We start from the raw sequence: 15,213 nt of genomic DNA, 5'->3' as shown, positions 1-15,213 counted from the left end.
TATAAAATATTAAAAAAAGCTATTTCCGCGCTATTGACCGGAGAAATTTTTGAATTTATTACGTAAGGGAGGTGAATTCATATATTAGGTATAGGCAACTAAGCTTCTGCCCTTTTTTTTCTTTAAATTTTAACATTCCATGTTCCGCATGGCAGTATGCTTCGGATTTTAGGTTTTAGATTATTCGAAAAAGAAACTTCGTTCTATCAAAATCCATTATTTTTAGTTGATTTATTTTAATTTTTCAAAGCATTAAAATAGAACGTCAAATTGAGAAAAATGAGCATTTTCGACACTTTTTTTTTGCTTTTAATCAAGGTCCTAATGCCGCAAAGGCTGCTCGTGACTTGGTATATCAAGTTGCTTTGTTTTCTTTCATCAATATTTTTATGTTAAAGATTATATTTGCATAAAAAGGCACTAATTAATTAGAAATTGCTATAATATGTTTCTATAACTATTCTACCTATTGTTATTGTTAATACCGTTAAAAAGGATGAATGATATAATTTTTTTAACTCACAGTAAGCATTTCTTTTCGGTACATGGGTGATTCTCACGAAATATGACAATTCACTGTCCCTTGCTCCAAGATCTAATACTATAACACTAAAAGAACTTTTCTTAAAAAAAATTAATAAATAGCATTGCTGTTAGCATTTTAAAATGACTTTTCACTAGCATTGACTGTTTCGCATAGTTAAAAAATTTAATTGAACTGCAAAATGTCATTTTCCTGGTATGTCCCAAACAATGTTTCCAGTAATAACTAGCTTCAAAACTTCCCATAACTTTTTCAATATCTATTCGTTTTTTTTACCTCAACCGGTGTAAGCATTTCTAGAATATACGCAGAGGGTATTATTTACAAAAACTTCGTTTAAAATAATTTTTTCTGCCAATAATTTGTTTGTCCCAAGAAAATCTGTCATTTTCCTGGCTACTTTTATTTAGAGGTTTATAATCAAAATAGATAGAGCCAGCAATCGATATCTTAGATTAATAGATTAATTAGATGCCCTCCTATATGAACATGTCTTGTTGCATGAATAAAGAACCAATTTTCCGGTTCAAAATCTATTTCAAAAAATATTTCAAGGTGAGTAGGTTTTTGTTTGTCATTTTCCTGGCTTCGTGAAATTATTAATAACATAAACTACACAGATTTATCTGAGTTATTTTAAGAAATCCTGTTGTTTTCTGCAGAATGTAAACGTCTTAGGCTAAATTATTAATATAAAGTAAATTTATATGCTATAAAATGTTGAATTTGTCATTATCCTGGCTGTCATTTTCCTGACTTATGAATGCCAGAGCATTGAAGTGTTACCAGAATTTTTTTTAACTGCTAATACTGTAAGGAGGGAAAGCATATATTAACCTAATACCAAGTTTATGTATGATTGTAATATGGTTGAGTGTAATCAAAGTTATTTATTTATTTAATGATTTATCATTATACGCAATTTTATTCTGCACATATCTGCAACAAAAAAATTTCTGATTCTTCCTACAGTGAATAAAAAGAATTAATTTAAGCAATTTATGGTCCATCTGACATAAAGGCCTAAGTTGAGTTGCTTACTATTAACGTAAAATGACTGTATTTTAAACTTCTAAGGTAATATGTCATTTTCCTGGCATTCAAGATTTGGTGAATTTCTATTTTATTTTTTCTCTCGAGCAAATGTCAATAAACTACACTGCTGCCTGTAAGATATTAATAAGTGTAACTAAAGAATTATACAAAAAAAAATTTAGATTATTTTGAAGACTTTAAATTTGAAGAATTTTTTTTATCCGAATTGTCATGTTTAGAAAGAATCACCCATATACAGGTGGTTGAAGTGAAACTGGTTTTATGCGTATGCGCATTTAGCTTCAAATACATGTTATGGGGTTGAATCATGGTCATGAACCAATGATCATGGAAGCAATAAAATAGGTCTAAATTATATGCAAAATCATATACAAAATCATATATAAAAATTAAATAGTGCGTATAATGTCCCTATAAAAACAAAGCGTATTGTTTGAGAAACTCATTTGACCACATTTTTAACTGTTATATTTTTAATATCATTGTTAAACCTTGATTCCATAATCTACATGACATGTATTTTAAGTTTCATCCAGATCGTTAAGTAGAACCGTTGCTATGAATGATTGAGTATTGTTAGCTTAACTTTAAACACCCTGTATTTTTGAGGTTTCTTTCAAAACAGTATGTTCATTCGTAAGGTTGAACATAGGATTCCTAAATGCTTTTAAACTGAAAGGAAATTCCATTGCTTGTTTAAAAATATTGATAATTCTTTGAGTTATCAAAATAAATGTTATGAATATTTTTTTGAGAAATGCCAAAATAATTATGATTCAATTTTTTAATAACTGTGTAACTTCAATTATTCTAAGGATGAAAATCCTATTTTTTCATATTTTATCTTGTAAAATTTTATGATAAAAATAATTTTAATTTTATTGAAATTTTTTAATTTCTTTTATAAAAAAATTGCAATCGTAGCATGCAAATCAAGCAAATTCGAAAGAGACAAACAAACTGTACAACAAAAAAAGGAAGCAATAAGTAAAAGTAACAACGGTTTTATTGTAACAACATATTTTACACAATTAGACAGAAAGTAACAAGAATCCCTACAATCCACCTTGATATGTGAATCGAAACATTTTACTCACACTTAACGTATGAGTTAATTGGCAGCTTAACAAGATGGACAGAAAACACAACAGATGAGCAGTATTTTATACTGCATTGATGAACTTTTTCACCCAAAGAAAATACGCTGCATGAGGCGCAATCACATTGTTATGCAAGCTATAAATAGACAGTTCATTCAAATGAGCTCCCAAGTAAATAATTAGACAGACGAAACTTCATTTCATCTGTAATCCTCTACAGGGATGAACTTGGCAAGTAACTGTACAGGACTGACACTTTGTCCCGTCAGTATGTCTTGAAAAGCTAAAACTCTATAAATATTTTTACATTTTTTAAAAATTAATTTGAAGTTTAATATTTGGTTCCTTTTTGATTGCCATAACTTCCCCCGTTGTTTCCAGCACCTCTAAATCCACCGGCAGCTCCTCCACCTTGCTGACCTCCGAAACCACTTTGTTGGCCACCATATCCACCAGCACCTCCTTGCTGACCTCCATAGCCACCATTTCCACCTTGTTGTCCACCAGCACCTCCTTGTTGACCACCATAGCCACCTGCTCCTCCTTGCTGACCACCATAACCTCCAGCACCACCTTGTTGGCCCCCAAAACCACCAGCTCCACCTTGTCCGGCTTTACCTCCTTGTTGACCACCATAACCTCCCTGGGACCCACCAGCTCCACCTTGTCCTCCTCTACCACCTTGTTGACCTCCATAACCACCGGCTCCTCCTTTTTGTCCGTTACCAAAAGTTCCTGCACCCCCTTGTCCTCCTCTTCCTCCTTGTCCACCATATCCGCCTGCTGCACCTCCAGCACTTCCAGCTCCAGATTGACCTCCTCTTCCCCCTTGACCACCGTAACCACCTGATGAACCACCGTTTCCGTTAGCGCCACCATAACCTGCTCCACCTGATTTTCCATTTTTACCACCAAGACCTCCAGAAGACCCACCGTAACCTCCTTGAGCTCCAGCTCCACCACGTCCACCACCAATTCCAGATCCATAACCCCCTTGTCCACCTGCACCTCCACCTACACCTTGTCCTCCATTTCCATAGCCTCCAGATCCTCCCTTAGCACCACCTGCTCCTCCTTGTCTTCCGCCTGCTCCATAACCATTAGATCCTCCAGCTCCACCAAGTCTTCCACCTGCTCCTCCAGAGCCATATCCACCTTGTCCTCCAGCTCCACCATTACCATAACCACCAGATCCAGCATTACCTCCTACTCTTCCTGCTGATACTCCATTTCCATAACCACCTTGTCCCCCAGCACCTCCTTGACCACCGTTTCCGTATCCACCTGCCCCACCTTGTTTACCTGCACCTCCTTGACCACCGTTTCCGTATCCACCTGCCCCACCTTGTTTACCTGCACCTCCTTGTTTACCAGCTCCAAACCCACCTGCACCTCCTTGACCTCCATATCCACCTGAACCTCCTTGTTTGCCAGCTCCGAATCCACCTGCACCACCTTGTCCTCCATACCCACCAGCTGCACCTTGACCACCAGATCCTCCTTGACCTCCTTGGCCAGCTCCATATCCTCCTTGATTTCCTTGTCCAGCTCCAAATCCTCCTTGACCACCTTGACCAGCTCCATATCCTCCTTGACCTCCTTGACCACCCTGTCCAGAACCATAACCAGCACCACCTTGTCCAGCACCTTGTCCTCTAGCACCTTGACCTGCTCCATAACCTCCGGCTCCACTACCTGCACCTCCTGCACCACCATATCCACCTGCTCCTCCACTTCCTCCTGCTCCACCTGCTGATCCACCATAACCTCCAGCACCACTAGCTCCTCCAGCTGATCCACCATATCCTCCAGCACCACCTGCTCCTCCAGCTGATCCACCATATCCTCCAGCACCACCAGCTCCTCCAGCTGATCCACCATATCCTCCAGCACCACCTGCTCCTCCAGCTGACCCACCATAACCTCCAGCACCTCCTGCTGATCCACCATATCCACCTGCACCACCGGCTCCTCCTTGTCCTTTTTGACCATTGTTCTGTGCAAATCTGGCGACAACAGCTGCGGGGGGATCTTCAACAGTCATGATAACGTCAGCTGGATTGTCTTTACCGACACCGGGTTCATTGGTTCGAATATTAGCTCGGAATCCATTAGAGTCAGCTTCATATTCAACAACTCTGTAAACACCATCAGTATCAGTGTATCCATAGGTTCCTCTGACATTGCCATTTTCATCTCCCTCTTCTTGTCGGTAATTGGTATTTCCTTGTTCATCTTGAATGTTGTAGTCAAATTGGTATGGTTGAGGGGGATACTGAAAAAAATAATGAACTGGTTATAGTTTTATATTCAACTCGCTATGTATTACATTTTACACTGTTTTTTTTTTTAAATTTGCTATTTACGTCATATTATTCAACGGTTGATACAATTCATGAATAGATAATACAGATACTTGCAGCTTTTTGAAATATGAATTTTCATTTATTATTGTTCCTAAATTCTAAATCAATTATGAAATAAATTATTAAGTGAAAAATTGAACATTTCATTTGAAATATCCACTTTATACAGCTTAATATTAAACAATATATATGATAAACATTTAAATATAAACTTAAGCAAAACTTAAGTTATATTCTGTTTTCTTTTTAAAAAAACGCAAAAAATTTGAGGAGCACATTTTGCCAGATAAGTTAATGAATGATTTCCGAAAAATGAGTTTATTAAAAGAATTTTTCTTTCAAATAACTTATTTATTGGTTGATAGTTTATTTTCATTTATGTACGTCTATTATGCATTACTTTACTACTTAATAATTGCTGTATATTTATTACGATTATTTCTCCTGTAAACTAGTCATTGCATTGGAACGAGACAATTAAATAACAAAAATGAAAAAATAAATAAATAAGAATTTTAAAAAACTACATTTTTATGGGAGACTAAATAGTAATTCTCAATTTTATTTTTGGGAGTATTTAATCGAAAAAAAGTTGGGCAACATCACTAGATAAGAAAATGTTTGATTAGTTATGGAAGTGTTTTTCGCTTTATAATTATTATTATTTCCACTTTATAATTATTATTATATTTCGCTTTATAATTATTATTATTTAATTATTATGAAATAAAATAATAATTATGAAATTATTAGTTTACTCCTGTTTTGTCTCCTTTAAAGACGTAGATTTTAAAATAATTTTGTTTTATTAGTTTTTTCCTTTTAATTTTTATGTTTGTTAGTTTTTTTAAAACTGAAATGTGGTCAATGATTCTATTTTATTAGTTTCTTCGTTTTAATTTTTATGTTTGTTACTTTTTTTATGCTGAAAAAAAGTGGTCAAAGTTTCAATTGGCAATAAATTTTTCTTGCAGCATTTCAAAACCAATTGCAACTTGTGTACAATTCGTTCAATTGCAATCAAAAACAGAGTTCTAGTTGAAATGTAAGTACTCTAGCTAATCGGGCAGTTGTTGAAATTTCCGTAGGTGAGAAATTCACATTGGTAATATAATGGAGATAAATTCTGCTTGTAGCTTTCACGAAACGATTAGAACTCACACTGTCGTCCGGCATGGATCTTCAGACGAGTTTTAAGCAATTTGAGTCGGGAAGTGATCGGAATTTTGATTGACGAGGAATTCAATTTTGCTGCAAAACAGCAATAAATTTTTGCTAGTACCGCTCAGTAAACGTTTGAGGCTTGAATAGTCATTAATTAACAATTTCCAGTAAAAATTAGATTGTTCTAGCTCATTAAATAGTGCTCGAAGTTTTATATGCAAGAATTCTCCCTGATGGAAAGAAAGAAAGTTATAAAAAATGTAGTAAAAATTACAAATTATTTATCATATCAACATAAAGAACAATTTGAAATATCAAAATAACTAAGCCTCGTTTGTTTCGACATAATTTAGAAATGAACAATGATATAAAACCTTTTTCTTATAATAATAGCTAACTTATGTCTAAGAATATCATTAAACTGTAAAAGCAAGCATGAAAAGCATATTTAAAAGCATTAATAATAAAGCCTATGTACAAAAGTTATGTCACAATACTTTAACAAAATGTAATAATCATAGAAAATAGCTCCTATTTTCCATGAATAAATTAGGCTCTTGAGTGCGAAGCATTATGAAAATAACCATAGCTGACTTATGAAAAGCTGCATATATAATAAATATGATTTTCGCAAATATTATAAAAATATTAGTTTCCAAAATTTTTATGAATCTCTATCCTTTGAATTGATAAAAAATGCTCGGTGGAAGATAGGGAAAATTTAAAAAAATCAGTCCTGTTCTCTGAGCAAGTGACAAAAAGTTTGAGTGATAAGTTACGTCTGAATAACGTAACATACAGATAATTAGTTACGAATTTCTCAAGAGTGGAATATCACTTTGCTGAAATATATCAATGAAATATTTTGCGCCAGAACAGAAAACAGGTTCGCTTAAGTAGTTTCTTAATTTCTCTGCTTCTTGTAAGTTGCAAAAGAAAAATCTGAAATACTTATTTATTTTATTTAAAAAAGGGAATTTTAACTAAAAAATAAATTATTTTTTTAATTGTTTCAATTTTAATTACATTTCTAAAATTAAAAAGATAGAAGTTAATAAAAAATAGTCAGCATTTATGGAAATAACAAAAATTGTAATGAGTTAACGAGTTTTTAATATTAAAGAGTAAAAAAATGCTAATTTGAAATCTTATGTCATGTAAGCAAAAATGAGGTAAAAGAAAATAATTTGAGAAGTATTTGAGGTGAATGTTTATTAAAGTATTTAATGATACTAACGAAATATGGGGAAAATTAAAAATTCCTCACTGCTGCAAGGGCAATAAGGAATAATAATCGTGATTTTTTGAAATTGGTTTTTTAGCGAATGATTAGATGGATTTAGTTTGAATAAATTTATTTATTTAATTGCCCTTGTAGTTCAAGTCTCTTCTTTTTAACAGAAAATTTAAGAACGAAATTTTTTCAAAAATTTTTTTTTTTCTAAAGAGGCTATGTTTGAGTCAGGTTCCTAAGACTTAAAGAGATGCAATATTCTAATATATTGTGGCTAAGAAATGACTTTTTTTCAGAATAATGCCCTGCTTATAAGAATGTGCTGGAATGATTTATGCAGGGAAACTAACCTTCAAGAATGAAAAAGGCATTTCGTAAATTTTAGAAATTTGTAAAAATTCTCTGTCATTCTCAATAGATAAATTTATTTTTTAAATGCAGGGAATTTTTTTAACTAATTTATTTATTAAATTAAAAATATTAAAGAAATTAAGAATTTTAATTTCAGAAAAAATTAAAAATTTTTCAGGTTAAAAATAATTTTTGGAATTTTTTCTTGAGAACTTTGAAATCTTTCACATATTTATTGATTTTTCTTTTTCTTTTAAAATTTGCCCTTTAAATCGACTTGTAAAACATTTTTTTTTAAAATTTCCAACCAATAATTTTTTTCTCTTAGTTTAGGGGGAAAACGTAAGTTGTCCAGTGACATAAATTTCGTCCAGGTTTTTTCCCCTACGACTTACGTTAATGCCATTATCATAGCCACCATCTTCCCCTTTGTAGTTTCCTTGTCCGACTCCTCCAGATCCACCAGTTCTTACTCCCCCGATTCCTGTATCCCCTCGTAAGCCGGAGAAACCTCCAATAGTATTTTGATTATTGTATCCACCACCAGAACCATCACCTCCAGCATTACCTGCACCATAACCTGAGTTTCCACCAAATCCTTGTCTAACCTGTTCTCCAGAATCTCCTCCTGCCCCACCCTGACCATATCCTCCTGCTCCACCTGCTCCTCCTTGGCCATAACCACCAGCTCCTGCGCCAGCTCCACCTTGTCCATAACCACCAGCTCCTGCACCAGCTCCACCTTGACCAAAACCGCCAACTTGTCCAGCTCCACCTTGTCCGTATCCACCAGAGCCACCAGCACCACTACCCTGGCCTTGACCATATCCTCCAGCTCCACCTGCTCCACCTTGGCCATATCCACCAGCTCCAGCGCCATTACCATAGCCACCGGCACCTCCAGCACCACTGCCGAATCCCCCTGCTCCGGCACCACCGTATCCTCCTGCTCCAGCACCTCCAGCATTTCCACCAAATCCTCCGGCTCCTCCGCCAGTACCATAGCCTCCATCACCTAATGCATTTCCGGCTCCTCCATAACCACCTTGACCGCCGCCTCCTCCATTACCGCCTCCTGCATTACCGTATCCTTTTTGGAAACTTTGACCCAGAGATGAAGCTAATAAGAGTAAGCTTAGCAGAAACGCCTATAAAGAAATAAAAATAGATAAAACGTTAAAGATAATTTATAGTCTTATTGATAGTAAAAAAATGAATGCTTTAAAGTAATGGAATAGTCTTAATAAACAAAAATAGAATACTTGAAATAAGAGAATAGTCTTAAGAATAAAAAAAAATCGAATATTCGAAAACAATATAATATATTCTTAATAATAATGAAAAAATAGCTTACTTGAAAATAATAGAATGGCCTCAATAAAAATTAAAAATCCCTCCCAATATTGCATACATATAATTCACAGATTAAAGCATATTAATATTGCTTTTGATAACCTCTTGTAGCGTATACAGAACAGAACGAACTTCCATCAGAACGAACAACAGAACGAAGTAACTTATTGATGTTCTTAAGGTAAATGGAGAGGGAACAATGTTTAATGTATGTATATTGTTTAGGACACTATATGATTTTAACTTATTAATTTTTTTAGAATTTTTAAGACATAATTTATAATAGATATATAAGATTTTTATGGGGAAAGTAAAGCGCTTAAGGAATGAAGCATTTATTTTCTTCTAGAGGTTTATTTTTTTCTTAAATTATCTAAGTTATAATCTAATTATTATTTTCTGTGTTATTCTAATTATAATTTTTATATAATTGAAATAACAGAAAAAGAGTGATAAACATCTTAATAATTTATTTAAAGTTAGATATTTCTTAAGACCTGAGCAAAATGTTTTCAAAATGTCCCAATATTCCTTAAAAAGTTATATTAAAAAAATTTATTTAAATTTTATGATGGAAAATTCTAATACAATAACCTAAAGCTAGGATTTTTAACTATAGAAATTCCACTCAATTTTAGAGTTTTTGGAGTAAATTGTATGCAAAATAAAAATTATTCGTAATGAAGCATTGTATTTGTTTAATATTTTCAAATTAGTGCATGAAGTCAAGACTCCACTTTCTTCAGAATTATTTTAATAATCGTTTTAGAATTTGTGAATAAAAATAACTCAAGTTCTGAAAAGCTAAGCATTGAACAAAATTTATTCCAAATGAATTTTCATATCGGCATGTTATCATAAAATTAATTTACTTCTTGTTACAACTTATTGCACTTGGAAAATTAAAAGTAATCTACACTTAAAAAGTTAAAAAGAGAATAAGGTTCTTTTTCAAAATTGTACTTTTAATCTAGTTGCGTGATTTATAATAAATGGAATTGTTAACTTTTCTGAAACATAGAATCCATCTAGAACATTTCTTCCGTGTGAAAAAAAGCCCGAAAGAAATTTGAAAAAGAGAGACAAAACTAAACTATGATTCAACTATATTTCAAAACCAAAAAGAGGATGTTTTCTCGAATTTTATGCTTGTAATTTTCAATTTATTATGGATTCATAAGCTTAAACAAATATTTTTTTATTCTAATTAGTTTTCAAAATGCTTGTTTGAATTTTCTAATATAAGTAATATTTCTTTAAATTTACAGATTTAGAAGCAGATGTTAAAGTTACTGCAAAGTTTCAAGGATATTTTTATTGTAGTAACATAAATTACGGTTTATTTTTTTATTTTATATTAAATTAATTAACTTGCATTGCTTTAAATCACTTTGTTTAAAAATTTCCTTCTTAAATTAAAGACAATCAGACATCGAAACTCCCCAAAAAAGTAGAAAAACGATCACTTAATTTTCAAAATTCCTTGAGATTAATTTTGATTATTAAACATAATTTTAAAAGGGACGCTGCGACAAATATGCTAATGCGCGATTCAGTAGCAATTATTCATAGAAGAATATTCCTGATTTTACTTGAAAATATTTCAGTTTTACACGGAATTTTTATAAATGACTTTACTTTATGTGATTCTTTACTTTATGTGATTGTAGCTGTGGATGGGATAAAAAATGCAGATAAACAATATCAATAAATATTTAGCATAAGCTAAAAGTACTCGAAATATTTAGAAATGAAGATTAACATTCTATGTATGAGTAAAATATGAATAAAACTAAAATATAAGTAAAAGCTGTAATAATATAATTATCTGGTTCTTTTCAGTTTTTGAAACTTAACTATATAATTGAAAATATAGTATAGTTGATGTTATAAATTATAATAATGTTATAAATTAGTCAACTAGATAAAACCATTTTAATACCAATTATGGACTATTCAATTATTATCAAAGTAATTCAATCATAATTACAATTTTTATAGAATTAAAATAAATTTGAATTTATTTTCCTTTACTTAGTACCTTAATAATGTAGATAACATTATTTACTAATAACAAAAGCTCTTTTTGTACAAAACTATACAGACCATAATCAATGCATGCTTTTTAATCTTACGAAATATATTAAAAATGCTGCTATATAATTAGTTATTTATTTTAAACTTTATTTTTATAGATTTTAAAGAATTTTAATTATTAAAAAAGATACATTTTTTCTTGTATTATTGATATTAGAAAAAATTATATTATCTACAATCATATCATATTATTAGTCTTGAAGCGAAGAAAAATTAAATTTTTCTTAAATAATTAGAAATTTATTTTCTTCATAACCTATAGTATTTTTAAAAATAAGTTTAATTTAGAACTCATTATCATACAATTCCTTGAGTTATAATATGAGATAAAAAAATCCTATTGAGTAAGGTTTTTTGGATCACCGAGGAAATGTTATGAAAATAAAACTTCGAAATAATATCCTTAAACAAATTTTTTAAAACAATAAATAACGAAATAAGGAAATTTCATACTAAATAATTTATTATATTTTTTATTTAACTCATTACAGTTTATGAAAATAGATCTAAACAAAGGAACAGTAAATTATTCAACTCTTAAATATTGTTCAGGAAAAGCCAAAACTTTGTGTTATTTAAAAAAACAAAAATTAAGAAAATTAAAGTTATGAATTGAGGGGGATATTTAATGTATTTTCGTTAGACATTTTTTAAACTCAAATTTTTTCAAAAATTTAAGTTTATTGAAATTCCGTTTAAAAATACTAAAATATCATGAATGAATAGGAAATTTAAATGAAAAAACTAAATGAGAAAATTAAATAAAAATTGAATAAAAAAATTAATTAAAATTATTCAAAAATTTAAAAACAGAATTTTTAAATATATTGCAAAAATATATCAATTATATTTTTGTAGAAATACCTAAATAGTTACGATAAAGACAAATCTTAATTTTTTTCCCTTCGAATTGAGAAATAGAAGCTTATCTAATACCAGAGAACTTTTTAGGTTCTCTATTTAGCACATGACTTTTTTAAAATAGAAAAATTATAACTTATATTTTACTTTCTGTTAAAATAAATTCTTTAATAATTTTGCTATCTACTGACAAAAAATAACTTTAATGAATAACTTTTTAATATTTAACTTTGTCGAATTACTGATTCAAGTAATAGAATTCACGGCTACTTAAAATTTGTTATATTAAGTTTAGAACATTTGACAGAATTTGAGAAATTCAAAAATATGCATAAAAGAAATTTATAGATTAAAATATTTGTTAAAAAATAATATGTGAGAAATTAAAACGACTCATAGTTGAGTTTGTTATCTCTATACGTTTTTAAAGCTAATAGGTTGCCTTACTTACTGCATATAAGTAATGTAATACATTTTTATTATATTTAAATATTATCTTTTGATTATATTAGCACTTCGAATAAACATATTTCATATAAGAAATACACATTTTAGATGGAAGTTTCCAGAATATTTGCTTGAAGAGAGTAATTGAAAGAAACTATTAATTACATCTCTCTACAATTTATAATAAAATAAAATATTATTTGTGGGATTTCTTTTTAAATTCAGAGTTTACATTAATTACGAATTAAATTTAACAACAATCTAATTTTCAATACCTCAACTCATTAAGGAATATTATAGGAAAAATGCAATAATTAAGCATAAAATTTAACAGTATAATAATATATTAAAAAAGTAATATTTAAACTTTTTGAATTTTTTGATTAATGAAAATGACGATATAAAATTTTTTAAAGGTTTTATAGACAATTTAAAAAAAAAAATTAAACCTTTAATATTTTTTTTCATTTTATAAGCATTTATCTCACTTGACTTTAATAGTAGTTCTTCATTCCCTCGAATTAGGAAAAGATTTAAGCATTTTTAAAAAAAGTATTAAATTTTTTAAAAGGATTCTTAAAATGACTTTGATAAACTATTTTTTTTCTAAAAGTATAATCCAGTGTATAATGCATGTACTCACCTTGCTTTCCATGGTGAACTGTGTATAATCTCAAGTGGTTTTTAGTCCCTTATAAGAGAGGCTTCTTATCCTGGAGAAGCCACTGAAAGAACTGATGTCCGACATATGTCCAGCGACGTCCTTATATACCAAATCAAGAAAGCGTGTCATCCCGCCAAATCTGACCCTATCGCACTTTCCCTCTCTCTATCCCGCCTCCTCTTCCTCCCTCTTCGTCCCTTTGTATACGTTCAACAGTCAACCCCCAAGGAAACATGTTCAAAATCAGGGCAAGTAGATGAAACCACAGAGATGAATCTTACCTCATCCGTTCACTTTCTCTTCTTGATCTTATTTTTTTATTATTTTCATCTTCTCTCTCTTCTTCTTCTTTTGTTTTTGTTGCACTTTCGTTTTCACTCTCCTCTGAAACTTTGTTTTGATTGTTTTCGTTTTTCGGCATATTTTTCGGCGATTAGGGGGTCATAAATAAATTGATTTCCATGTCGTTTATAAAAAAAATTACAATACAATGTGCCTTCTAGTCATAGGTTAAGGAATGTCTATTCATGACTATAATTTAATTTCTAGAGCATATTTTTATTATTAGACGTTTTGCAAAAGAAATTAATATCCTATTTTTTTTATTACGTATTCGTTTTTTAAATGTTTTAGACAATACTGAATGTTATAAAATAATTGATCCCTTGCGAAGTTGTTTATTAATGGTTTATTATTATTGGTTAATTGTCAAAATTGGTTAATTATAGTGATTGATATGCTTTTGGAAAATTTCATCGTTGTATGTCATAGATAAAAAAAAATGCATTAATAAGTTAAAACTTAATATACAGCATTTAATATGAGACTTTCAAGCCATGAAAATGCATTTATAATCAATAAAAAAAATTCTTTAAATAAACATAATCTTTAAGCAAATTATAACAGTCAATAAAAAAACTCTTTATTTTTAGATAATTTTATATTTCAACCTAATACATTTTAAATCGGGCACATTTCCTCGTAAAAATGATATATTTTATTTAAATGGAATTCAGAAATATTACTTATAAAATAAAATGTTTTCAAACTATGAATAAAACTCGAGAGAATTCTGTTCTATAACAGACAAATTTCTGGAAAAAATAACAAGGTTTTACCACATTTTTAAGTAAATATTGCAAATATCGCAGAGTCGTTTTCTAACTTACCCTATCGAGCAATTAAATTTGAGCTTAAACTTCTAAACTTAAAATCTTAATTTTTTAACGTAAAATCTGAAGACAACCCAGCATCCCATTAATAATTTTTATAAAAATTAAATATTAACGACAGTAATATTACCATGGAAATTCTCTTTTATATGATTTATAATTGTAGTTTTAATTATTAAATTACTATAAAAGCGTAAAACTATTTAGCAAGAAATTTTCAATCGTATTTTTTGTAATAAAAAGTAAACTTAAGAGAATACAATTTAGTGTCTGTCGATAGTGACCGATTATTCAATTAATTTGTTAGAGCAAATTAATTATTAGCATTTTTTAATTTAAAATTCCAAAGGGATCAAGTTATAAGTTCAAGACGGTGCAAGTTCAATGATGGTTGATTACTGCTTCTTATAAGCACTGGTAAGTGGTAGATAGACTACGAGTACAATAACACTTGCCATCGAATTATATGTGAGAGATTTACTGGCTTTATTTCTCCATAGAAAGCTATTTGTGATTAGCAACTCTGAAGCAGTGTCTTTTTTTGAAGGTAAGTTTATCCTTCTGTCTGATCTACAGCTTCTTCTGTATTTTCCCGCTGAACTCAAAGTTTTTTGATCAGAAGACGAAAATACACATTCAACGAAAACACAAATGTTTTGCCACTTATATCATGTTTAAAATGCTCATTTCTCAGCAATGTAGAATTGTAGTTGTTAATAATATGGAACGGAAAAAAGCTCTTTTGTAAATCACTTTTTTTCTATCACCGCATTTTTTAAAAACTTTTAATATAATATATAATAG

At 30.3% G+C, this 15,213-nt stretch overlaps 1 protein-coding gene across 2 annotated transcripts; it reads right to left on the bottom strand.

The window, feature by feature from the left end:
- Positions 1-2,590: 2,590 nt before the first annotated feature.
- On the bottom strand, positions 2,591-13,359 carry LOC107453944 (uncharacterized). Of its 2 annotated transcripts, none has more exons than XM_071179937.2 (3): positions 13,217-13,359; positions 8,211-8,963; positions 2,591-4,975 (listed from the first exon to the last, which is right to left on the bottom strand). In XM_071179937.2, the coding sequence occupies exons 1-3, from the start codon at positions 13,226-13,228 to the stop codon at positions 3,032-3,034; spliced, it is 2,709 nt and encodes a 902-aa protein (XP_071036038.1). In that variant the 5' UTR covers positions 13,229-13,359; the 3' UTR covers positions 2,591-3,031. The 2 variants fall into 2 exon arrangements, with proteins under 2 accessions (XP_071036038.1, XP_015926454.2); XM_016070968.4 differs by having other exon boundaries at positions 8,424-8,963.
- Positions 13,360-15,213: the final 1,854 nt, after the last annotated feature.

The sequence above is a fragment of the Parasteatoda tepidariorum genome, chromosome 1, assembly GCF_982258835.1.
Source record: "Parasteatoda tepidariorum strain Cologne lab strain chromosome 1, Ptep-v5.0, whole genome shotgun sequence".
Lineage (NCBI taxonomy): Eukaryota > Metazoa > Arthropoda > Arachnida > Araneae > Theridiidae > Parasteatoda > Parasteatoda tepidariorum.
This window is presented reverse-complemented; position numbering and strand designations above follow the sequence as displayed.

Coding starts and splice junctions, on each gene's coding strand:
- LOC107453944 (XM_071179937.2), bottom strand. Junction 4,976..8,210: donor GCTATGATAATGGCATTAAC/GTAAGTCGTAGG, acceptor TATTTTTTTCAG/TATCCCCCTCAACCATACCA.